This window comes from Phyllostomus hastatus, unplaced genomic scaffold (genome assembly GCF_019186645.2).
Source record: "Phyllostomus hastatus isolate PE091 unplaced genomic scaffold, TTU_PhHast_1.1 phas_scaffold_1066, whole genome shotgun sequence".
In the NCBI taxonomy this organism is placed as follows: Eukaryota; Metazoa; Chordata; class Mammalia; order Chiroptera; family Phyllostomidae; genus Phyllostomus; species Phyllostomus hastatus.
This window is the reverse complement of record NW_025334004.1, coordinates 4,370,641-4,397,249: the sequence shown is the minus strand read 5'-3', so window position 1 is coordinate 4,397,249 and position 26,609 is coordinate 4,370,641. Positions and strand designations below refer to the sequence as shown.

At 43.8% G+C, this 26,609-nt stretch overlaps 1 protein-coding gene across 3 annotated transcripts; it reads right to left on the bottom strand.

Moving 5' to 3' along the window:
• Positions 1-166: 166 nt before the first annotated feature.
• LOC123828655 (interferon-induced protein with tetratricopeptide repeats 1-like) lies at positions 167-18,315 on the bottom strand. Of its 3 annotated transcripts, XM_045853718.1 has the most exons (4): positions 17,948-18,315; positions 17,722-17,821; positions 5,106-6,476; positions 167-310 (listed from the first exon to the last, which is right to left on the bottom strand). In XM_045853718.1, the coding sequence occupies exons 2-4, from the start codon at positions 17,724-17,726 to the stop codon at positions 199-201; spliced, it is 1,488 nt and encodes a 495-aa protein (XP_045709674.1). In that variant the 5' UTR covers positions 17,727-17,821; positions 17,948-18,315; the 3' UTR covers positions 167-198. The 3 variants fall into 3 exon arrangements, with proteins under 3 accessions (XP_045709674.1, XP_045709675.1, XP_045709676.1); XM_045853719.1 differs by lacking the exon at positions 17,722-17,821; XM_045853720.1 differs by lacking the exon at positions 167-310 and having other exon boundaries at positions 4,557-6,476.
• Between the last annotated feature and the right edge of the window lie 8,294 nt (positions 18,316-26,609).

Here is a 26,609-nt window from a genome sequence, read left to right as displayed (position 1 = left end):
GGAATCTTACCCGTCTTTGGCTAACCGACCAAGCTTTTTGGGGTTCAGTTATGAATAAAGCAGCAGAAGCAGCATTCCTGCCAGGAAGATAAGCTTTTATCTCCTTGCTGGCTTACAGTTCCAAGGGCGTTCCCTTAGCTTTAGCCTAGGCAGGGGTTTCAGCCTCTGATACCAGTCAGGGCGGTTCCCAACAAGTGCTTATTGAGAGGAGACAATCAGACTTGCCTTTCTGGAAAGCAGACACTGGCTAGTGTTGGACCTGTAGCATACACATGTGGGTACAGTGGTCAGCCATGTTCTTCCACGTGGCCTGAAAACAATAAGAACAAGGGAAGTTTAGCCACAGAGAACACCATCAAGAGATCGAGCTGAACAAATAGAGAATTTGAGACAAAAGATGAAAAGTCCTGATGGCATCTCATGTCCACAGCTTCACCATTAAGAGTCAAAGGAGGAGGACCAAGTGACGTGTCTTGAGGTTTCCAGGTGAGTCCTGAGTTGTATGAAAGCTGATTACCAATGGCTGGACCGGGGGCCATACTGAGGGGCGTGCCTAGTGCTGCAAAAGCCCAGTAAGTGGCCAGGGTTGGGAAGCAGATCTGCCTCAGACCCTAAAGGAGAACTTCAGCTCCTTGGTGCTCATAGTAAAGGCTGGTGGCTGGATTCCAGAGGATGGCACAGAGAAAAAGCACTTGAGGGAGGTAGCCCCATTTTCAGTTAGCCTAATATATGTGGAAGGAACCTAGCATAATATAAATGTATAATATCATATAAGGCACTCCTAATTAAGTGACCAGGATACTGTCACTTTGGGTTTCAGCTTGAAAGAAATAAACAATCCACCTAGATCAGAAATGAGGGAAATATACTAAATATCATGAGAACCCCTGTTTTAAAATTTTTCAAAAAATTTTATTTATTGATTATAGGGAGGCAGATGAAGGTAGAAAGACAGAGAGGTGTCAATTTGCTGTTTCACTCATCTAAGCATTCAATGGTTGATTCTTGTATTTGCCCTTGTTAGGTAGCAGCTAGGAATTAGCAGCCAGAGGGGAAATAAAGGCAGGGCCATTGCCATTATATAACAAAGAACTTTATATAGGAGGCTAGAGGCAATAGAAAGACATGTGTCCCTAATTAACTCAGCAGCCCTGATCTCTGTTTGATAAGACAGCCAGGTGTCCTGATCAGTAGAAGCAAAATAGCACAGGAGGAGGGGAGAATCCTTGAGACTATGCTGAGAATAAGGACTTCTGTAACAACCTTATTAAGATTGTGGGTGCTCTTGACATCCTGTGGGAAGTGCACAGGAGGAAGAGGGGGACCTATGCTGGGAAAGTGAGCATTTGTAAGAATTTCACTAAGACACAGGGCCCTTATTAACTTTGTAGCTGTTCATTATTCTCAAGATATAGAACCAGGAGAGGGAAGGGGAACTGAGAAACTGACTAAAGCATATAACCCTTGAACCCCTAAAGTACGGTATACTTAGGTTAGCTAAGTACCAATGTGTAGCCTCGGATCAAGTGTATAGAACAAACTCATTAACAAACTCACTGACAACTTTATTTCCTCTCTACATGGCATTTAGACTCACTGGGTATTTTGTGCTTGTGTGTGTTTCATAAATAAATCTGCTATCTCATTTCCATTACATGTGTTTGTCTCTCACACAAATTCATGCCTTGTGAGTAAGACAAGAACCGAGGTGTGAGCGTGGGCGTCTCTGTCCCCTCCATTACACCCTGACCAGGGATCAAACCTGCAACCTTGGTGCATTGGGATGACACTCCAACCAACTGAGCTGCTCAGCCAGAGCCCCAGAGAATTTGTTCACCTCTGATCCCTTGGTCAGAAGGTTAAGAGCATGCTTCTGTGGTTTGGCACAGGGAGGCCTGTATTGCTCAGACATGGAAACGCACATTCCAAATCAAATTCTGACTTCATGTAAGGTAGCAGCCAGAAATCAATGGCCAGAGGGGAAATAACGTAGGGTCCCTGTCCAGTGCAATCTAATGAACTTAAAACAGGGGGCTAGGAACAAAAGGAGGACATATCTCATCCACTGACCCAGCAGTCCTGAGCGTGGTCTGATAAGATTGCTAGGAGTTCAGAAAGTCACACACGACACTGTGATAGCACAAGAGGGAAGCTGATGAAATTCTGTGTACATCACTTCCATGGGAAAGAAAGGCTTCGTGACTGTATTAATCCCAAGGTCTGGAAGGGGGAGAAGGGTGTGGAAGTCTAGAAGCTGGCTGAAGTATAAAAAACACTGAACCCCACTAGTCGGCACACTCAGAATACCTATGTGCCCACTGGTAGCCTTTGTTTGAGTGTATAGAATAAACTTATTGACAAACTTACTACCTTAGTACAGTTATATTTTATAATTAAATTTGCTATCTCATTCCACTTACTGTGTTTGCCTGTCATGTGAATTTGTGTCTTGCTAGCAAGTCAAGAACCGAGGAGGAGAAGTCCCTGACTCCGAGTCTCCCTGGTAACATAAACTTTCACTGTGGTTCACAGAACTTGAGTTTAAACATTAGGAACTACCTGGCACATACATAGAAGCACGCAAACAAGAGGTAATGGTGATGGTGATGATGATCTTAAGTCTTCAAGTAAAAGTAAATGCTCTCTTTAAAAAAAGCTACCTATAGTTTGTCATTTACAATAAGAATAAGAAGAGGAACAGCTGCAAGAATATTTCTGTCTTACAAACACTTAATCAGACATAGTACCAGATCTAAAAAGTTTCTGCTCAGTCCCCCTGCCCAGTCCATCTCTCACCTCAGCCCTCACCAATTACAAGTTTCCCCTGAGACATTGTTACTGAGCATACTGGGCTCCTCTGGTGCAGCCCAGTGAATGTCCACCAAGGCATTCTATGAGCAAAGGAGGGTTCTTACTTCCAGCAGTAAGGACAGCACTGGGGATAGCTCTCAAAGCAGTGTTTCCCCGAGTAGACAAGGGGAATCACCTTTCCTGGGACTGGGGACACATATGCATCAGGAGGGACAGGCCACTACATGCCGAGGCTGAGTGATTCCAGCACAGGGGCAGTCTGGTGCTCAGCTTCCAGGATGCGTCCTTGTTCTGGAAGACAGCTCAACAAAGACTGGCAGTTTCACAACTCAGCAACAGCTTTACCCCTACTCTGCTTACCCCGCCCCGAACCAGTCAGGAAGTTCTGCACACAAACTTCTGAATAAATAAAACAGGTTTATCCATGCATTCAGGGAAATGTTCAGGCCACATCACCGCTATGTGCCTCGCCTTCCCCATCTGATTAATAACTGATTAGGGACAGCTATGGGATCTCACCGCTACTTCACACTAGACTCACTGAGGGAAGTTTTTAGAGTAATACCAACGAGGCCCCATCCCAGAGTAATTCAAATCATCTCTGGAAATGGGCCCCCCAACCTCAATGTTGGAAAGAAAGGTGATTTTGAAGTTCATGATGGGTGACATTAGCGCCTTGCTACATGGAACTTGAATACCAATCTCATTTTTTCAACTGTTGGAATGTTTGGATTCTTGGGAAAATCTATAAATAGTGTTGTCTTTTGAATTCCTACTGTAAATATGTAAAACATAGCAATAGAGAAAAAAAAGTGAAACATCCAACTGATTTAAAATCAGCTTGAAACACTGAATATTCAGTAATAATAAGTGGTGCAGGAGATGGGTATCAGTCACAGTTTTTCCTCAGCCTTGGTACCATTGACTTTGGATAACTCTGTTGCGGGAAGCTGTCCTGAGCATTGTATAATGCTTACCACAGCATCACTAAGTATGTCCACTAGATGTCAGGAGCACCCTGTGGGTGCGACCATCAAAACTGTCTCCAGCCCAAGCTGGTGTGGATCAGTTGGTTGGATCATAATCCCTTAAATAAAAAGCTCATGGGTTTGCTTCCCTGCCAGACATGTACATAGGTTGCAGGTTCGTTACCCAGTCAGGGCTCATACAAGAGGCAATTGGTGGATGTTTCTCACATCAGTGTTTCTCTACTTCTCTCTTTCATTTCCTTCCACTTTCACTTAAATCAACAGGCATGACCTCGGGTGAAAAATAAATAAACACTTTCTCCAGATGTTGCCAAATGCACCTTGTTTTTGCCCTGAGTGGCAAAATTCTCCTCTTGTCTCTCACCTCCCCCAGCCCCAGTTGAAAATCCTTGCTACAAATAATACCTTCATGCATATGATGAATTTTATTTTTAATTAGTTTTCACAGCAGAGCCTGCAAGAGATAGCAGATGGATTTCAGGTAGCAGAGGAAAAGTTGAATAGAGATGAAGAGAAGCTGGGATGCCAAGGCAATGCCAGTTCAGTGCTAGCTTTCAAGGCTTGTAAGGACAGGATACTGATCTTTCTTGGGGGGCAATGTTGTAGGCTGCATATGGAAACCCTTTGTGATTGACAGCTTGAGAACCCCAAGGCCTTCCAGGATATCCATGAGCACACCTGCCAGTGTACTGCAGGAGCAGCATCAAGTCCTGGATGACCCAGTGCCTCTTCCAAGTGATGCCTTCCTTGGAGGAGAAGCAGCTCCAGGTGTGCTCCCTTTTCAAAACTTTGCTTCACACCATTTGCTTTTACAACAGACATACATTAGTACTTGTTTGCAAATTGAAAGTTTCAAAGAGAGTTTTCACCTTTGTGAAAAAGGGCAAAAAGAATAATGCTCATTGTTTATTTTGCACAGAGCCTCTCTAGGGGCTGTGCCCTACCCCAGCCACTGAGCTCCTTCCCCAGGAGCTACACTCCGCAGCTCAGCTTGAAACTGCCACAGCTGTGAGTTGTCTGTGAGCCTCTGTGCTTCAGCTCCATTACATTTGCAAAATACCTCCTAAGGTAATTGCCTGTTTGATTTAGGGCATTTTGCCTTACAAAAAGATTTCATAGAAATGCTTTCCTGCTCAATGGGGGTGAAATAAAATACATGTTTCTGAAAGTAGCACACAGAAAATATCGTTAGTACATGTTAAGCTAAAGTCAGACACAATGTGAAAGCAGTGTGTATTTCAGCGTTAAGGAACAGGTCCCACAGAGTTCTCAGAGCCAGCAGCCAGCCTCAGGGCCTGCTCTTACCACTCCAGGGCTTCATGCATTTTTCCTTTCAATTTGCAGACAAACCCGAGGATGCTCAAGCTTTCTACATCTGCTCCATTTCTTCGAAGTTTCCTTAAAACCAACTTCTCCACAGCATTGAGACTTTCATTGCTTGTAAATGATGAGTTTCCTTTGTTTATTGCTTTTAAATAATGGATAACTGCATTGACTTCAGATTTCATGTGAAATTCTTGAAATCGGCCATAGCGGAAATGAATATCTTGGTGTAGATGATCATGAAAGATCCCCATGCTCAACAGCTTCTGAAAAATATCCTCAGCCTTTCTGTGGTGGCCCATTTCTGCATACATCTCAGCCAGGTCGATATACACCGTGTGAAATCTGGGCCTTAACTCCAAAGCCTTTTCAAATTCACAGATAGCCTTCTGAACTAATCTGTGGATATTTTCTTCATCCCTTCCTCTGGGCCTCCAGTTGTTAGCTTTCTTTATTTGAATCATTTGTGCCTTGTAGCAAAGCCCTACCTGGTGATGCACGAAGGCAGAGGAGGGTGTTTTCTCCAAAGCCATTTTTAAGAAGTGAAGAGCTTTATCTACAGAGCCTTTTCTTCGGTAAAACTTGGCTGCATATCGATAGACGTAGGTTTGAAAAGACATGCTGGTCAGTGCTTCTTCAATGTATTTCTCTCCCTCAGCTTCTTGTCCACTATCCTGAAGCTTCACAGCAAGGAGTGCCTTCATATATGCATCCTCTGGATTTAGCGTGATGGCCCGTTTGAGGGTTTGCAGACAAAATGCCTCACCAGGATGTGGCACTTTGATGAATCCATCCAGACGATAGACAGCAATTGCATACCCAGTGTTGAATTCTGGATTTTCAGGGTCCACTTCCAGAGCCTTTTCAAAGCAGGCTTTAGCCCGTTCATAGCTCTTTCCTCCACACTTCAGCAAGGCCCATCCTTCCTCACAGTCCATGTGTGGACTCTCCACTGTGTAGCAGGAGGGGCTGGCAAACTCCTTGCAAGTGCTTTCCACCTTGTCCAAATACATCTGGGCTTCCTCCAGTTGGCCCATGTGGTAGTACAGCCAGGCGTAGTTGCCCCAGGTAACCAGTCTTCTCACGTGTGCTTGGCCATCCTGTTCTGTCTGGACCAAGTCTTCAGCCTGTTTCAAGCTCTGCAGGGCTTCCTTATTCTGGCCTTTCAGGTGTTGCACATAGGCCAGGAGGTTGTGTACTGACACATTAAACTTTGTGTCTAGGAACTCAATTTCATCGAAGACCCTGTTTTCTAAATCAGTCATTTCAGCATCTTTAATTTGCAACTTCCATGTAAAATGGCATCTCAGCTGCTCCAGCCTATCTTTGAGCTGATCTTCCTCAGTATTCTTACTGTGAAAATACAAGCAGATTTTCTGTGTTAAGTGAGGCACTGCCAATGGAAATAAGCCAGATTGATTACTTTACATTTATAGCTTAGCCTAGAAAGGGACACAGCTACATTGATGTTTTTTCTTTCTTTCTCTTTTAGAGTTGCTCTATAGTTAACCCTTGAGCAACATGAATTTATATTGACTATGCCCATTTATATCTACTTGGATTAGTTTCTATATAATCAGTCCTTCCTATCAGGGGTTTCACCTACAAGGTACCAACCAGTTATGGTTTGAAAATACTACTGTGTTTGATCTGTGGTTGGTTGAATCTATGAATACAAAGGGCTGACTGCTGACTTTAAGGTTATAGTGAGTTTTCGACTGTGTGGGGATGGGGGTGGGAGCTGGGCTTGGCATGCCTACCTTTTGTCTTGTTCAAGGATCAACTATATTTCTAAGACCTGCATGGAGTTTGAATGCAATGTGCTTGGCCCCATAGGCTGGCTCCAGCACTTTCTCTCCAAATAACCTCTTCGTGCCTCAATGTCCTATTTGTAAAATAGGGATAATAATAGTTCTTAGGACACCAGGTTTGGTGACGAGTAATAAGCCACATGTGCAAAGCACTTAGAGCACATTATGTGCTATATAAGAGTTTCCTGGCCCTGACCAGGTAGCTCTAATGATTAGAACATTGGCTGGATACACCAAGGTTGCTGGTTCAATCTCTGGTCAGGGCACATACAAAAAGCAATTGATGAATGCATAAATAAGTGAAACAGCAACTCAATGGTGCCCACGCACTCTCTGTCTCTTTTTCTCTCTCTCTCAAAATCAATAAAAACAATTTTTAAAAAAGAGTTTTCTGTTTTCCAACTAATTGAATTTGGACAGAATGCAGGTAAAAGTGTAGTACCTCAGGACCTTAGTCTGCAGATTATTCAGGTAGATAAGACCACTAAAAAGAGATAATTTTGACTAAGTACTTTTTCCACTAATTACTTGAAAACAATCATAATTTCACAGAGAGCAAAGGGAACACATAGTTTTAGTGCACCCTTCAGCAAGTTTCTTCCAATGATTACATCTTACACAACTATAGTACAATATCAAAGTTAGGGAATTGAAATTGGTATAATATGTGCATAGTTCTATGTCATTTCATCACATGAATGAATCCCGGGAACCACCACCACCATCAAGATACAGAGCTCTCTGATCATCACAGATATCTCCCTTCTACTGTCCCTTTACAGTCACATCTGTCTTCTCCTTCCCTGTTGAGAAATCCACAACCTCTGATAACCACTAATTTGTTCTTTATTTCTGTAATACTGTCATTTCAAGAGTGTCACATAGATGGAATCATGTAATACATTACATTGGAGATTGTCTTTTTTCCCTTATCATTGACACTTGAATTGCTCCAAGTTTGGGCCTGTTATAAATAAATGTTCTATGTATACTTTTCTATAGGCTTTTGTCTGTACAAACATACAAACAAAGTACATTTTTATTTCTCAGGGGAAAATGAACAGGGGTGCAACAGCAAAGTCATAGGAAAGGTGTGTGCTCACATTTTCCAGAAATGGCTAAACTTGGTGGACTTAAAGGGAGAGACTGACAGCAATATGGCCATAGTAGGGGACTTGAGCACCCACTGACTACACTGGATACATCTCCCAGACAAAAAATCAGCAAGAATACAGGGATCCTAAACAACACACTAGATTTCATAGATTTAATTGATATTTACAGAACATGTCAATCCAAAGCAGCAGAATGTACATTCCTTTTTTTTTTTTAAAAAAAGATTTTATTTATTTATTTTTAGAGAGAGGGGAAGGGGAAGAAAAAGAGAGCGAAAGAAACATCAATGTATGGTTGCCTCAGGGTGTCCCTCACAGGGGACCAGACCCACAACCAGGAATGTGCTCCGACTGGGAATTGAACCAGCCACCCTTTGCTTCGCAGTGTAGTGCTCAATCCACTGAGCTGTGCCTGCCAGGCAGAATGTACATTGTTTTCAAGTGCACACGGAACATTCTCACACAGAGACCACATGTTAGGACATAAAATAAGTCTTAACGAATTCAACAAGATTGAAATCATATCCAGCAGCTTCTACAGTCATAATGGCATGAAACTAGAAATCAAGTATGGAAGAAAAAATCAAAAACATTTAAACACATTGAGTCGAAATAGCATCTTATTAAACAATGAATGGGTTACCAATGAGATCAACGAAGAAAGAAAACATGCCTGGAAACAAAGGAAATGAACACATACACGACAACCCAAAATACACGGGACACAGTGAGAGCAGTCCTCAGAGGGAAGTTCATAGACCTGAAGAAGCAAGAAAAATATCATATAAACAGTCTAAGCCAACACTTAAAAGAACTGGGAAAACAACAAGAAGAAAAGCCATGGGTAAGTAAAAGGAAGGAAATAATAAAAATCAGAGCAAAAGTAAATGACATAGACACCCAAAAAAACAAAAACAAAACATCAGTGAAAGCAAGAGCTGGTTCTTTAAAAATATAAACAAGATTGATGAACCTTTAGCCAGTCTCATCAAGAAACAAAGAGAGACAACCAGTACATCAAATCAGGAATAAAAACAGCAATGTAACAACTGACATCACAGAAGTAGAAAGCATTGGAAGATAAAACTATAAACAATTGTATGCCCATAAAATGCACAATGTGGGCAAAATGGACAAATTCCTAGCAACATACGATCTTCCAAAAGTCAATCAGGAGAATCAGAAAACCTGAATAGACAGATAATAAGTAATGAAATTGAAGCAGGAGTCAAAAAACTCCCAGCAAACAAAAGTCATGGGCCGAATGGCTTCACAGGTGAACTTTATCAAATGTTCAAAGAAGAATTAAAACCTCTCCTCAAAAGATTCTAAAAAAATTCAAAAGGAGGGAAGACGTCCAAGCTCTTTTTACAAGACTGGCATTGTCCTAATTCTAAAATCAGATAAACATACTACAAAGAAAGAAAATCATAGGCCAAAACCTTTGATGAGCATAGATGTGAGAGAGAAAAATCTATTGATGATCTCCCTTCTACGCTGTGACAGGGATAGAACCCAAAGCCTTTTTGTGTGTGGGAATGTACAACATGACAAGTAGGATTTATCATGGGGCTGCAAGTTTGGTTTCACATTCACAAATCAAAAAATATAGTACATCACATAAAGAAAATGTAACATAAAAAATCACATGCCCCTATCTATAGATGCACAAAACGTATTCAATAAAATCCACAACAAAGAAAGGCTCAGGACCAGATGGCTTCACTAGTAAATTCCACCATACATTTTAAGTGTCAGGAGCTCAGATGAGTTGGGAGGGAGAGACAGTTGAACTTCCAGGGGTCAGAGTAGACAATTAAAGCACCCAGCCCAAAATGAAAGTGTTTTGCCTTTAATTGTGACTGTGATGGTATCAATGAGAGTGCACAATGGAGAATATGCCAAATCCCCTGTTCCATCTCCCTACCCCAGCCTCCAGCATGGTACACAGGCTGAAGTTCAGGTAGATCAGCACAGATGTGACTGAGAGGCCTGAACAAAACTTTCTGGCAGTTAATGGACCCTGAAGTCTGAGGAAGGGTGGGGTTAAGTGCTAGGAGTGGAAAAGTACTGGGTACTGACCATAGTGGGGTAAAGAGTCTTCAAGTTTTCCCTCTCCTCTCCCCTCTATGGAAGTCTCAGCAGAAGTGTCTGAAGAGTAGCTCTGATCAAGGCCTCAAACAAAGGAGCCAAGGAATGAGGGTGCCTGTCCTAGGATGCAGAAAAGTGAGAGGCATGTCAAACCAGAGAGGACCTGCATCACTGACTAACCTCCCTTCAGACACAGCAGTCCATTGGCTGTGCACCAAGTGTGCTATGTGAAAAGCAGCCTTCCCCTGTGACACCAGTCAGGAGAACCCTTGCAATTTCCTATGGTCGGGCCTAAAATAATTCACATGGGGATTTTCAACCAGGACTTGGACTCTTCTTTAAAAAAAAACACACACCAAAACTCTCCAAAAAATTAAATAGAGAGAACGCTATGCTTTCACACTCACAAATTCTAGGAGGCCAGCATTACTCTGATACCAAGGCCAAATGAAGATAATAAGAAACAAATTAACCTACGACCAATTTCTCATACAAATGTTCATGCAAAATCTTCAACAAAATACTGGCACACTGAATTTAACAGCTTAAGAAAAGGATTTTACACCCTGACCAAGTAGGATTTATTCCTGGAATGGAGGAATGGCTTCAATGTATGAAAATCAGTCAGTTTAATATACCCCATTAACAGAATGAATGAAAAAAATCAATATCAGCACCTCAGTTAATGTAGAAAAAGCATTTGAGAAAAATTCACTACCCTTTCATAATGCAAGCACTCAAAATACTATAATAGAAGGAAACTACCACAACATAATTAATGCCATCTATTGCAAGTCCACAGCAAGCATCACACTCATTGGTGAGGGGTTGAAAGCTTCTCCTGTAAGGTGAGGAACAAGGTAAGGATGTTTGTTTGTGTCACTTTTATTCAACACAGCCTTCAAGTCCTAATCAGAGCAATTAGTCAAGAAAAAATATGTGCATCTACACTGGAAAGGAAGAAGTAAATATATATCAGTCCAAAAACAGTGTGATTTTGTACATGGACAATCCTAAACATTACACACAAAAACGGTTAGAACTGATAAAAAACTTATAGCAAAACTTTATACAAAATCAGCACGCCAAAATCACTTTTGTTTCTGTACACTAGCAAGAACCATCTAGAAAGGAAAACAGTTCCATTTACAACAGCATCAGAAAGAATAACATATTAAGAAATAAACTTTTGTAAGGAGGCAAAGACATACACTGAACACTACAACACATTACTGAAGAAAATGAAGATGCAAATAAAAGAAAAGGCAGATGGGAAGATGTAAATTGTTAAGAGGTAAATACCACACAAAGCAATCTACACATTCAATGCAATTCCCATAAAAGTTCCAATGATTTTTTTTTTTTGCAGAAATAGAAAAATGCATTTTAAAATTAATCTGGAATTTACTCTGGCTGCTGTGGTTCAGTGGATTGAGTGCCACCCTGCAAACCAAAGGGTCTCTGGTTCAATTCCCAGTCCGGGCACATGCCTGGGTTGCAGGTCAGGTCCCCATGTGAGGTGAGTGAGAAGCAACTGAACATTGCTGTTTCTCTTCCACTCTTTCTCCCTCCCTTCCCCAGTCTCTAAAAATAAATAAATAAATAAATAAATAAATAAATAAATAAATAAACAAATACATAAAATTTTGAAAAAATTTCACTTGGAATCTCAAGGAATCTCAAATAGACCAAGCCATCTTGAAAAAAACAAAGTTGGAGGTCTAACACTTTCTTGATTTCAAAACTTACTGCAAGTTTTAGTAATCAAAATAGTGTGGCACTGGCATATAGACAGACATATATAGAAGTAGAATGGAAGAGAGAACCCAGAAATACACCTTCACATATGGTTGTATTAGCAGCAAGTGCTACCATAACAAAGTACCACAGACAAGATGGCATAACTAAAACAAATTTCCATTTTCATAGTTCTGGAGACTGGAAATCCTGGATTAAAGTGCCCACTTTGGTTCTGGGTGACAACTCTCTTTCTGGCCTCTGCACATGGCCTTTCCTCCATGGTGCATGGTGTGGGTAAAAGACTGCTCTTCCTCTTCTTACAGGGACACCAACCCTGTAGGAATAAGGATCTACCCTTATGACTTCACTTAGCCTTTTTTTACAGGCCCTATTTTCAAGTCCAGTTACATTGGGATTAGGGCTTCAAAATAGGGATGGGGGGGATACAGTTTAGTCCATAAGAACAGTCAAATGATTTTTGACACATGTGCCAAGACCACTTAATGAAGAGAAAAAATCAGTGTTTCGACAAATGTGTTGGAAAAAGTTTGGATATTCACATGGAAAAGAATGAAGTTGGACTGTAACAGGACATAAATGAGCGATAGCCACTCCCAGATAGCAGTCGCCTCAAGGTCACGCGCCAACCTCCGCACTCTCCCTCTGGTCTCAAGGTCTCGAGCTAACCCCCAAATCCTGCTTCTGTAAGCCCAGGCTTCCCACCAACGACTGCGCTCCTACCCACTCCTCCTTCCACCTTTGCAGCAGGAATATAAGCAAGCCCCCTCCTGAGCTCGGGGCCCAGAATTTGGAGACTTCCTCCTCTGGGTCCGCATGCATGAATAAAACTGCACTTCTCAAACCCTGACGCTGTCTGAGTCACTTTCCTGTAACATTTTGGTTCCCTGAGTAGGAAACAACTCACACGAGCAGGCTGTTGCCTCCAGGAAAGGCGGCTATGGGGAGGCTGGTGGGGCCCTGAGGTGATGAGGAGGTGCGTGTCCTGGTGATTTCGAGTCCTGAACATCCCAGGCTCCTTGGGCTCGGCTCCCGGACCACTCCTTGACCCAGGGCTGGTGGGGTGTGAATTGGTGAAATCTGGGAAGGTACCTATCTGGTAAGTGACTGGGGACCTGTGCCGGAGACCAAGCCATCCTTGTGGTGGAAAGAGGGACTGATCACCCCTCAGGCCAGAATGCCCAGGTAGGGTTCCCACTGTTCAGGCAGGTGGAACGTGATAATCTCTGTGTGTCTGTGTCGATGATTGTGCCTGTTGCTCCCCTGGCAAAAGCCTACGGAGTGTGAGTGAGCTCTAACCTGCAGTTCCTTGGTCTGTCATACGGCAGAACAGCTGGGAGTTTAACCCGAATTCTATCTGGGCAGCCTTAGCTAAGACACACCCAAGTCCCTCATGACATGGGAAGCCAGCCTGGTGACCCAAGAGTGCCTTCCCTTGTCTGTCAGCGCTGATTAGGAGAATTCATCATGGGGGGCATGTCTCTGCCATGAGACCAGATCTGAAAGAGCAAGTCTCTGCCATTGGTGTTGTTTCTGATCAGAAACCCTCTGTACTTGAAGACTTGTTTAAGGTCACCTGTAAGACCTAGGAAAGGTCGCTGTAACCGGTTGGCGAGAATGCCTTTGACATTCGGGACCCAGGAAGAGTCATTTGGGGCTGATGAGTGCTTCAGGCAGAGGCAAAGCAGCATGTCTCTGCCAAGAGACCGGGCCTGAAGGAGCATGTCTCTGCGAGGCACCAATGGACGCATTGGTGCAAGAGAATGCTTCTACGTGTGTTGTTCTGGAACTCTGTGTTTTGGAATTTGCTCTGTACCTGGTCTGAAAAGGAAATTGAGGATTCCAGGGAAGGTTGAAACTTCACAGTCTGTAGGAAAGTAAATGGGAAAGTATAAAAGATATAAATGAAGAATGTGTATGAAAGAAAGATTAGAAAGTTTGTGAATGTTGCAGAAGGTCTGTGGGAAACTGTAAAGATAAATAGAAAAGTGAAAGTTTTAGGAAGGAATTATGTAGTGAAAGTTAGTGATGGAATGTATAAGGCATGGAAATGCTCAGTATTGGACATCAGAATGGCGCAGCTAACTGTCTTGAAAGTTTGTTTTCATTTGAAAGTTGAAACTGGGTTTGTAATATCATCAAAGATGTACAATTTACAGGTATGGAGGACCTGTCAAATTCCCATTGTTGAATGTCATTGCAGGAAAGACCTTGCAACTAAATGTCTTCCCAAAAGACAGTCTCACAGGCACAGAGACTGGTTTGGAGGTTATTGTGTGAATTAAATCTGTGTGTCCTTCTGTTTTCTTAGGACGTATGCCTATGACTTCATTACCTGAGTGATTGGTTGGAATATAAGCCCCACTTAAGGAGCCCATTTTTTCATCATCGCCCCCTGAAACTCAACAGTTTGGCTGAACTAACTGGTTGGGTTGGTGAGCAGCTCGGACAATCTGTGGGCTTCACTTTAGAACTGATTTTCCCTTTTCTGTCTTGATGGCTTGGACAAAAAGGGTTCAAATATCTGAAAGGAGAGATATCCTAATATATTCCCCTCAGCCTGAGTGAAGTATAATGGGCCACAGGAGATTTGGATAGGTATAGCATGCCTTGTACACCTTCCTCCAGATAAGCCATTCTTTACTTAAGTTCCTGCCTTTGTCATTTAGTGGTTATGATTTAATTGTGCCTTCCAACTCTTTCCAAATCTGTCATCTTCAGAATATGACCAGGATGCCAACGGTCCAGTAATGCCAGCCTTTGGACACCAAGCCTGTGACTTCCTGGTGACAGCCAACTGACCAGGATTCTGTAAGGTCCTTCCCATTGCAGGAAGGACCCCATCTGTGCTGACCGCCGCCCCCCCCTTCAAGGAACCCCTGACCCACGGGTAGGTAGGACAACGTCCATGTCCAGCCAGAAGTAGTTACAAGAAGATGAGACCTTCGTCCATTGTCGTTTAAAAGAATTTAAAGTGGGTATATATCTGAAATGAGAGATTGTTACAGGGTGCAGCCAAGATGGGGGATCCCAAATGGGCATTTAAAATGGGGTCCAGAACTCAAGGCATCCAGGAGATTTTAAGATGTCTTCACCCCTTCCCCCACAGGTGTGAGTTGGGGGAAGGGACACATGGAGCAAGAACATGCAGGGCTGTTTTGTACAGCAACAGCTTACAGCTAATCCATGGCATAGTCATTTGACATACCTATAGCCTTTGGCTGGTCACTTAGATATGCTGAATAGCTGTGGCCATGCTCTGGGCCAGGGAGATGGAAAGAGACGACCCCCCACCCAAGATGTGACTGGGGGGCAGGTCCCCTGAGTTATAGTGCCTGTGTGGGAGCTCAAAGAAGACTGGCTCCATGTGGCACCTTCCAGCCAACCCATTTTCACCTTTGAATGGGAAGACCCACACACTGCGGTCAAGACTCCATTGACCTGGACTAAACTGCCTCAGAGGTTAAAGACCTCCCCAACCTTATTTAGGGAAAACCTAGCAGGACACCTGAAGCCCCTTGCCAAGGGGGGCCGGACCTGACGATTCTGTAGTACATGGATGACCTCCTCCTGGTGGCCCCATCCCAGGAACAGTGCTGGGAGGGAATGCATATGCTTCTGAAGTGCCTGGCTGAACTATTTTACTGAAGTCAAGCCTAGCCGAGGGTTAAAATACCTCCTGGTAATTGTGTGTACCTTCTCTGGATGGGTTGAAGCTTTCCCCACCAAGATGTAGAAAAGCCAGGAAGTCACCCCAGCCCTCCTGAGAGAGGTCATCCCAAGGTACAGATTGCCTCTAACCATTGGAAGTGACAACGGGTCGGCCTTTGTCTCACAAATCGTCTAAGAAACAGCCAAGCTTCTGAAGATCTCGTGGAAGCTACACACCGCCTATCGACCCCAGAGCTCTGGGAAGGTAGAACGGATGGACCGGACTCTCAAAGAAATCTTAGCTAAATTTTACCAGGAAACTGGACTGCCCTGGATGGACTTGCTACTGATAGCTTTGCTTAGAGTTAGAAACACCTCTAACCCCTCAGGATATACTCAATACAAGTTAGTTTTGGGGAGACCTCCCCCAATTCTCAGTATACAAAAGGGGGGACTCCAGTTGCAAGGTGAATTAGGACAGACAAAATATCTTCACAAGCTTGGGGAAAACATTAGAAAAATAAACGGGGACTGTTTGGGCCAGGGTCCCCTACCCCGAGGGGGGCCAGCACACTCCTTTAAACCAGGAAGTAGTATATAGGTAAAAGATTAGAAAAAGAACCACTCCAACCTGTGTGGACGAGGCCACATTTGGTGTTACTAACCACCCCGACTGCCCTTAAAGTTGCAGGAGTCACCCCTTGGATCCACTATAGCCAGGCCAAAGCAGCAGCAGATCCTGAGGGCCCGAGGATTAGGCCTGCACCTAGAATACCCACGCTGAGGCTCCGGAGGACGCCAACCAGTAGAGAAGACACCAAGGAATGGACCATTGTTCTTTGGGGTACCTGATTTTGATTGTCACCTTTGCAGGAGTATTGGGAATTGGACTAGTGACTGTGGCCCCTGTAGAATGGAATCCTGTGGAGCGAATCACCCCAGGAGTAGTTTATCTCTGTTTGGTCTCTGCATTTGGATTTATTGTATGCTTCGCTTGACCAATGCAGCCCCTGTCTCAGCCCCAGCCTGCAAATGCAATACCCCTGGACGCAGGATTATGCTCAGCGGTGGGGTGGTCTCTTACTATCTCCGAGGGTCAGCTTTGAGCTCCTCCACTGACATGCCATTAGGTTGCGTTCAGCCACAGAAATCCCTCTGCACTTGGGGAGGGAAGGTATACCGGACTGGAGTGATATCCAGGACCATAGGATACCAGACACGAAGATGTCAGGCATATGAGACCCTGCATCCTCCGGACCTTAGTCCAGCACCTGGGGGCCACGGTGACTCGTAGGGCAGCTGCCAAAGTGTTAGCTCTCCAGTGGTACCAACACCAGTATCAGCAGTTTCAACCTTCCCCAGCACCTCAGCCGTATAGCCAGGTATATGGTGATGCTAAAGGGGTAAAAGCACCTTATAGCATCAAAAAAGGGGACTGTGACAGCACATAGCTGAGCAGTAGCCATTCTTAGATAGGAGCTGGACAGCAGCCATTCTCAAACAGCAGCTATTCCCAGAAAGCAGTTATCTCAAGATCATACACTAACCCCTGCTTTCAGCAGCTGCCCTCCTTCCCCCTCCTCCTTCTGCCTTTGTAACAAGAATATAAGCCAGCCTCAGCCTGAGCTCAGGGCCCAGAATTTGGAATGTCTCCTCTGGGTCCACATGTGTGAAAAAACTCCCCTTCACAAACCCCGAAGCCGTTTGAGTCCTCTTTTCTGTAACACCCCCACACATCTGACAACCTCTCCACTGTGGTCTCTTGGGTGTGCAGTCCTGCAGCTCCTCCATGGCCAGGAGCCTCTAAAATCAGTGTCTCTATCCTGACCAACTGGGCCTTTGCCTCCTCATGTCAGACAGAGGTGAGTTTGGTGGAAAGTAACATCAGAGATTGGGATCATCTTCTCCTGCAAAATAACTTTGCCCTTTCCCTCCTCTTCTTAGGCTTTAACATGAGGTAAGCTTCCGCAGGACGAAGCTAACAAAAATGAAAATGCCTGAAGTAATAAAACAGTTTATGTGTGTGTATGAATGTGCACACTCAGTGCACACACAAATGCCCAAACAGAAGTGTGAGAAAGCTTGACATCATGGAAACTAAGTCTGTTCAGACAGTAACGATGAACATTCTGTTCAAAAAGTTAGAAAGACAGAGAAGCAAGCAACCCTTACCTCATTGTTGCTGTGAATCAAGCAGCAGTTGCACTGTGCTTGCTTTGCTGGATGGACCTCTCTGAGATCTGCCAGCCTGCCTTGTAGATTTTCAGATAAACTTAAGCCCCAGGACAGGGATATATAAAGGAGGGAAACAGAAACTAATTAGGAAAACTTTGGGCGGGTCATTACAAGAACAACTTAGAAATCAAGGTGGAAAACAAAACTGGAAAGTGAAACTTACCAGAGGTGGGGTTCCTGCTCACTGCATGGACAAACTGAAACAATGTTTTCTTTTGAGGAGATGATGGTGAAGAACAGTTTTCATGATAGGCATATTGCTCTCACAGCATCTATTCCAAGCAGGTTATAGAAGCCTGGGAGCTAGGAGATGCCAGTTATGCCCAATCTGCTGACCCTGGAGCCAGGGACCCTGTGACAATTGGCTGTGTGAACTTGCCAAGGTCATGCTCAGATCTGTGCCTGTGTGCTCACCTGATGCGTGGGTCACTGGCCAGCAGTGATCAGGGAACAATGCGGATGGCTCGACGAAAACATGTGAGAAAAAACATGCACAGAGACAAACTAGTTTCTGTGGAGAAGTAGGAACGAAATGGCCACCCCCCCTAGTGGGGAGCACTCCGATTCACCATTCATACCTGCTTTTATTAGGCTCATTTTGCATAATAATTCAGGTAAAGCACAGTACTCATTAGGGGGAAGTAAGGAACCATAGAAAACAAGGAAGTCTGAGGGTCTATTTTGAGTCGGTGTCAAACAGCTGTAAGACTTTGAGGAACAAACTAACTTCCTCCTTGGACCCTTCTCATTCAATGAAGAGCATTCTAAACAAAGCAGGCTTCACAGGATTTTACATATTCTTTCTTAGGCCTGATCAACCGGGTAATCCGCCCTTTTCAGCACAGAGCTGCACCACCCTGTCATTGTTTCAGGCTTAGGTGGAGCATGGGAACTAAGGCAACCAAGAGATAAGGGGATTTTCTCCCAGATGATGAGGACTCAGGCTATGTCAAAGCCGAGGAGCGAGGATCCATCACCCCCTTTTGCTGCAGTCCCCAAAGTCCTTCTTTTGGGGGGCCTCCCAAGTGATCGTGCCTGTCTAAGGTTGTTTCTCCCTTGGGGAATCTTACCCGTCTTTGGCTAATTGACCAAGCTTTGGGGTTCAGTTATGAATGAAGCAAAGGAACAGCACTCCTGCCAGGGAGATAAGCTTCTGTCTCCTTGTTGGCTTATGGTTCCAAGGACGTTCCCTTAGTCTTAGCCTAGGTGGGGGTTTCATCTTCTGATACCAGTCAGGGTGGTTCCCAACACACATCTGGAAACAGAATTTGCTCATTTTATGGTATACAATTCTGCCAGTCTCTAAACTGGAGACTTAAGCCAACTTTGATCCCATTTTCTCAGAGTGAAGCTATGTCTTCTTAATCATTCTGTGCCTTTGCACAGAATGGAGATTCAATGACAATAAGAGGCCCATAACCTATTCCTGAGTATAATGAGGGACAGAGAAATGTATGTGCTCCCATCTGGAGACTTGAAACAAAAAATTAGACTTGCTTTTCTGGAAGGCTGACACTGGCAAGTGTTGGACCTGTAGCACCTTGATTGGGAATCAGCCCACAATATTGATTCATCAGGCGATGCTGAGACAAACGGAGCTGTTCAGCCAGGGACCCAGGAGAATTTCTTGATCTCTGATCCCTGTGCAGAGGCAAAAAGCAAGGTGCTGTTGTTTGCCAGAGGGAGTCCTCTATTGCTCTAATATGCATTCCCACATTCTGAGTGAAATTGTAACTTAATGTTAGGTAGAAGCCAGGAAAGAGTGGCCAGAGGGGAAATAAAGCAGGGTGTGGCATTCACAGAATCACATGCATAACTGTGATGGCACAAGAGGAGGGGGCCCTTCAAATTCTGTGTGCGTCACTCCCATGGGAGAGAATGCTCTGCAACTGTAAGAAAGGTCTGGAAGGTGGAGAAGGAAGTGGAAACCTAGAAGATGACTAAGGTATATAACCCCAGAACCCCAATAGTTGGAGCACTCAGATTAGCTGAGTGCCCACTTGTAGCCTCGGTTAAGGGTATAGAATAAATTCACTAACAAACTTACTACCTGAATTCTGCTATATTTTATAAGTACACTTGCTATTTCATTCCACATGATGTGTCTGTTTCTCTCTTGAATTCATTTCTTGCTAGCAAGGCAAGAGCTGAGGCCAGGAAGCCCCTGACTCGGGTTTCTCTGGTAACATTAACATTAACATCAACTCTAATTGACAGAGCTTGAGTTTAATCATTAGGAACTCCCTGGCACATATAAGCATGCAAATAAGAGGTGATCAGATGATGATGATGATGATGATGATGATTTTAATTCTTCAAGTGAAAGTAATATTTTCTTTAAAAATAAAGGTCTCTATACTTTGTCTCTTAAAAAAAGGAACAGAGGAGGAATGGAAGAAGAGCAAGGATATTTTTTGCCTTAGAAACGCTTAATCGAACTCACTGCTAGATCTAAGAAATTTCTGCTCAGTCCCCCTGCCCAGTCCATCTCTCATCTCAGCCCTCACCAGTTACAAGTTTCCCCTGAGACATTGTTACTGAGCATACTGGGCTCCTCTGGTGCAGCCCAGTGAATGTCCACCAAGGCAGTCTATGAGCAAAGGAGGGTTCTTACTTCCAGCAGTAAGGACAGCACTGGGGATAGCTCTCAAAGCAGTGTTTCCCCGAGTAGACAAGGGGAATCACTGTTCCTGGGACTGGGGACACATATGCATCAGGAGGGACAGGCCACTACATGCCGAGGCTGAGTGATTCCAGCACAGGGGCAGTCTGGTGCTCAGCTTCCAGGATGCATCCTTGTTCTGGAAGACAGCTCAACAAAGACTGGCAGTTTCACAACTCAGCAACAGCTTTACCCCTACTCTGCTTACCCTGTCCCGAACCAGTCAGGAAGTTTGAACACAAATTTCTGAATAAATAAAACAGTTTTATCCATGTATTCTGGTAAATGTTCAGGCCACATCACCGCTATGTGCCTCACCTCCCCTATCTGATTGGAACAGGCTGTGGGATCTTACCATTCCTGCACAGGAGAATTATCTGGGTGTAGGGGGAGGTTTAGAGTAGTGCTAACTAGGCCCAATCTCTGACCAATTGGAATCATCTCTTGAAATCGGCCCCACAACCTCAATGTTGGAAAGAAACCCTCAGGTGATTTTGAAGTACATGATGGCAGACACCAGGGCCTTGCTGATTCCTGGTGTCTATTGTGTGAGGGAGATTCCCTGCGTGAGTGATTGAGACTCAATTCCTGGACATGCTTCCCTTTCTCTGAGGCCCAGGTCCGGTATCTCCACCACTCTTCCTCCTTTCCCGAGGTGCACAGTGTCTCTTTCATATCCATGGGTTGGGGTGGGAAAAGAATGGAATCCTGAGTGTTCTCACCCCTACGTACAAAGTTTGCACTTAGCTTTGTGGTTATTCCCAAATATTTCCCATCATATCCATGTAGAAACACCAGACTTAAAAACACCAGACGTCCCTCCTTATGAATCATCTGATGATTTTCATATCTTCTCATGGGTCTCAAGGGTCCACTCAGCCCATCTTGACCCACAGTTGGGCTCACTGAAATATACCCAAGCACTGAGTGAATTTTCATCAGTACTTCTATATTTCAGGCATATTTTGAAGCATTAATAGACTTAAGAGAAGTTGCAGGAAGAGTCTGCCCTCAAATCCAGCCCCACAAGAGTGACAACTTATATAATTACTGCACAACATCAAAATCAGGAAAATGTCATTACTGCTGTGTGTATATGTTACAGATGAAATTGATCCTAAGTTTATAGTATAAATTCAAGTTTATAACATTTTTACTTAAGGTAATTAATCTCACATCTGTGTATCATTTCTCCCAAACTGAATATCTCTTTTGTTTTTTTATGATTAATACGATAAAACTTTAATCTGAATTTCTCTTTTGTGATACCAACATTCACATGATCTACTCCAGCACACACTAAGAAAACTCTCAAAATAACAAAATCAACCAAACACTTTCAAAATCATTGCTGAGTAGAATTTAAGATTTTTGCTACTTTTTTTTTTTTCAGTGGGGGCTCCTAAATTAATATGCTTCTAGAGATTTTGAGTCAAATTATAATATATGAAAAATCAGCCTCAATACTTCCTCTCTGTATGGTTTTATCCTCTATCCCATATACATTTTCATTTATTTGTTTGATCAATTTATTTGTTTTGATTTAGTATTTAGATATTGTTTTGATCCATCCTAACATTTTATTATGAACATTGTAAAACAGAAGTGGAGAGAATTTCACAACAAACACTAATATACTCACCAACTAGACTCTACAATAACATTTTACTATTTTCCTTTATCATATATCTAGTCATCCATCAACTTCTCTATCTATCCTTGAACTCATTTTTTTGTTGATACTTAAGAAGGCAGTCAGTATAATTAATCGATAAAATATTTCAGCATGCATAATGTCATGACTTTAGTCACACCTTGTTTACAAGGAAAAGACAATAGTCCTGCTCTAGTAGATTTCTACCAGTTCAATCCAGTGACCCTGAGGGTTGGGGTCAGGGCGTTTTGCTATCATAAATATGTGAGTGAGGGAAGGTTTCAGTAAGAAAGTGTCAACTGAGCAAAGATCTGGACAAGGTGAAGGAGTGAACATGCAGATACGGGGCTAAGGAAGAGGGTTCCCTGTGGGGAAAGAGGAAGTCGAAGGCCTGGGGGTGGGAGCAGGCTGGCCTGTGCAGACAGTGTGGTTGGGTGAGGAGAGCAAGGCCGAGGCACAAGGTTTCAGGTCAGGAAGCCTCCTGGACGAGGTAGGCTATTGTGGTCCCCGTCACAATGTTTACATTGAGAGGGAAGACACATTTTAGAAAAGGTAATGAAGAGCTTGTTCTGGTAGAAAAACAAATCCAGAGTTGTCTCCTTCCTTGCTAAGGAGGTAGAAACATTTAAAAGAACGGCAGTGTTTGGAACAGTCTCCAGTGTCTGGGTCATGTTTTGTCTTCCTCATTCCTACTTCTTTCCCCTCCTTTCTCAGCTGTGTCTGGGCCAAGAGACAGGCTTTGATGATTAAGGTCTAAATGGAGAACAGGTAACAATCAATGGTAAAAATTAGGTGGAAAGAAACCCCTCCTGGCTCTCTACTTACATTGTTCAGAAATTCAAAGTTGCAAAGAAAATGGACATCTATGAAAATGAGAGGAAAATGCACTCTCAGGACTGAGAAGAAAGACCTGGCTGTTTTGTGGGTTTTGATCATGTTGCAATTCCTACATGGATCTGAACACCAATCATCTTTTCTCTGACTGTTGGATTGGATAGATTCTTGGGAAAATCAACAGTATATATTATCTTTTGAAGTTTTACAATAAACATGTAAAACAGAGCAAGTAGAGAACAATAAAAACAAAAGATGCACAAGGCAAGTGATTTAAAACCAGCTTGGAACACTGAATCTTCAGTAATAATAAGTGGTGCAGGAGATGGGTATCAGTCCCAGTTTCTCCTCAGCCTTGGTACCATTAACTTTGGATAACTCCTTTGTCCTGAGCATTGTAAATGCTTATCCAGCATCATTAAGTATGTCCACTAGGTCTCAGCAGCACACTGTGGCTGTGACCATGAAAACTGTCCAGCCCAGGCTCCTTGGATCAGTTGGTTGGAGCATCATCCCTTAAATAAATAGGTCATGGGTTCACTTCCCTGCCAGGCACATACCTTGGTTGCAGTTTTCTTACCCAGTCAGGGCTCGTGCATGAGGCAACTGCTGGATATTTCTCTCTCACATCAATGTTTCTCTACTTCTCTCTTTCACTTCCTTCCATTTTGACAAAAACCAATGTGCATGACCTCAGGTGAAAACAAATAAACTCTCCCCAGATGTTGACAAATGCACCTTGTTTTTGCCCTGAGTGGCAAAATTCTCCTCTTGTCTCTCACTTCCCCCCTAACACCACTTCAAAATCCCTGCTACAAATAATACCCTCATGTATATGACGATTTTATTTTTAATTAGTTTTCACAACAGAGCCTGTAAGAGATAGCAGATGGATTTCAGGTAGCAGAGGAAAAATTGAATAGAGATGAAGAGAAGCTGGGGATGCCAAGGCAATGCCCATTCAGTGCTAGCTTTCAAGGCTTGTAAGGACAGGATACTGATCTTTCTTGGAGGGCAGTGATGTAGGCTGCATATGGAAACCCTTTGTGATTGACAGCTTGAGGACCCCAAGGCCTCCCAGGATATCCATGAGCACACCTGCCAGTGTACTGCAGGAGCAGCATCAAGCCCTGGATTTCCCCCTGGCTCATGTGGCTCAGTGGATTGAGCACCAGCCTGCGAACTGAAAGGTCCCTGATTCAGTTCCCACTCAGGGCACATGTCTGGGTTGCAGGCCAGGTCCCCACTTGGGGACATGACAGAGTTAACTGGTCAAAATATCTCCTGTTCTTTCTTCCTCCCTTCCTACCTCTCTAAAAATAAATAAATAAAATCTTAAAAGAAAAAAGGTGTGGATGACCCAGCTCCTCCTCCAAGATGCCCTGCTGAGGTGTTCTGCCAGCAAAATGCAGAAGTACTGATTGGAGAATTGATTTGGACCCTAGCTCCTGGGGTCCGCCATTATTATGGAAGAGATACAAGACATTCATTCAGACTACTGAGTCTGTGGAGGAAAAGGGACAGCATGGCTTTTTCTCTCGAGGGGAGCAAAAGCTGTGGCCTCTGCCATGACAGGCCCTTATTGGGTTTCTCAGCACATAAAGTGATGGTCCTCATTTACTATGCACAGGTTTGCTTCAGGTGGTTACGTTTTACAGAAAAGAAAGGAGCCAATGCCACTATTCACATTACAGAGGAAGGATATTTGCAAATGAAAAGGGAAAAGTGGTGGAACCAGTTACACTCCACACTGGAAAGTTTTAGCTTGGATTTTAGGAAGTTACAGTAAGCACTTGCTGTCTCAATTCAGGGTGAGGGAGTTTTAGCAAAAGCAAGTCTCAAAGCAGCTTAGGTACTTTGCAGGCCTGATTGCCCCATGGGGCATGGGTCTTGTGCATCGGACTTTGCTTTCCACTGGGAGCTGGGCTCATGCCACGCAGAACGGCCTCCTACAGAGAATCACATGCCTTTCAATTTTTGCTTGTTGTTGCCACTGTTTATAGACATCCCCCTTATTGGAGACCTCCATCCCAATATCGAAGTGGTGCTTCTCAGTCCAAACACCATTTCTTTGAGCCAAACAATGAATCAAGGAGGTATAGCAGATGTTAAGGATTCCTTAGCTCAGGAGGTGCTTTGCCCAGGCTATTGCTGCAAATGAAGAAGACACTGGTATAATTCTGGAAGGGTTATAACATCTCTGACCATATCAAGAGTTTTGCTTCTGTTGCTGACTCCCGTGAGGGTGGGTTTGTGTACATTTTAGGACCCTGTGGGTCTCTGCAGTGAAGTGTCCTGAGAGTCTGGGAGTTCCTGCTTCCCCTTTGTTTCCCATGGTTTATCTGCATGCAAATGTGGGACCGCCCAGTCTGCCAGCTGCTGCCTTGCTGGCCAGCTGCAGCCTTGTGTGCTCTGTTCCACAATCAGCCACCTGGCTGGGTCCACCAGTCGCCACCTTGTCTGCCCCGGTCCCCTAGCCGCTGCCTTTCTGTGAGTTCCCTCTGCTCCAGTTGCCCTCTCCGCCCCTCCTACTGGTCTGGATGAATGTGTCTTCTTTAACTCCTTGGTTGTCAGACTTCCATACAGTTGGGTTTTCTATCAGTTCTGGTTGTTTTTTGTTTTTAAATTGTTGTTGTCCTTCTTTTGGTTGTGGGAGGAGGCACAGTGCGTCTACCTGCGCCTTCATCTTGGCTGGAAGTAACTATTCACCTTTGATTTGGGGTTTGTATTTTCTGTGAATCCAAACGTACAAATTAAGTGGCTGTGGTCTCATATGTGCCTCTTAATGGCACACATTGCCATCTAGCAAAGTACTTAACCCAGGAGGCTAAAAGCAAAGGAAGACATATCTCACCCTTGGACCCACTAGTCCTGAGTCTGGTTCATTTGATAAGACTGCCAGGCATTCCCAACAACACCAGCAAAACTATAACCCTGCAAGGTTGGGGGGCCTTGGAAGTCTGTGTATATCATCGCACCTAGCTAGGAAAAGGAGAACCTTAAGATTGTGTGTTCATTCCAAAGCCTGGAAGGGAGAGAGCGAGGAGGTCCACAGTGAATCCCACCAGATAGCTCTCATTATTGCCTTCGTCTTGTCACCAATGCAAAATGAATAAATGGAGCCTGGAGCAAGATAAGGATTCAGGCTAACATATCCCACACATACCGACATTTGGGTAGTAATGTTGCCCTGGGAAAGCTGGCACCACCTCTACTGTCAATGAACATGTGATTTCCTCACCCCCATCCCACCAACTATGTAAGTCCTCAGAACAAAGGACTTGCTCTCTTGGCCCTTTTGCCACATGTGGGGCCCCTGGACACCCAGCCTCTGGCCACCCTGCTCTTGACACCCTTGCTGTTGCTTTCCCATTAGAACATAGCACTGATATACTTTGCTTGCATGCTAATAGGCTTGATGATTTATAATTCTTTACTGCATTGTCAAGAAGAACCAAGTTTCTGGTAGTTTCTCCCATAACATTTGATATTAAAGCTTTTCTCCAGCTAGTGCTCAGCTGGTTATTCAGGATGCATTCTCCACAATTTCATTGTAATTCCAGTTTGGCGCTGGGAGGAGGTTAGAGTGGCTTCCACTTCCTCCTACACCATCTTGGTTCTGGTCTAGCTCCATCATTATGCAACACATGAATGTACATGATTTAACGTCTGTCT

Coding starts and splice junctions, on each gene's coding strand:
- LOC123828655 (XM_045853718.1), bottom strand. Junction 311..5,105: donor ATGCATGAAGCCCTGGAGTG/GTAAGAGCAGGC, acceptor TATTGTTTTCAG/GCCACGTGGAAGAACATGGC.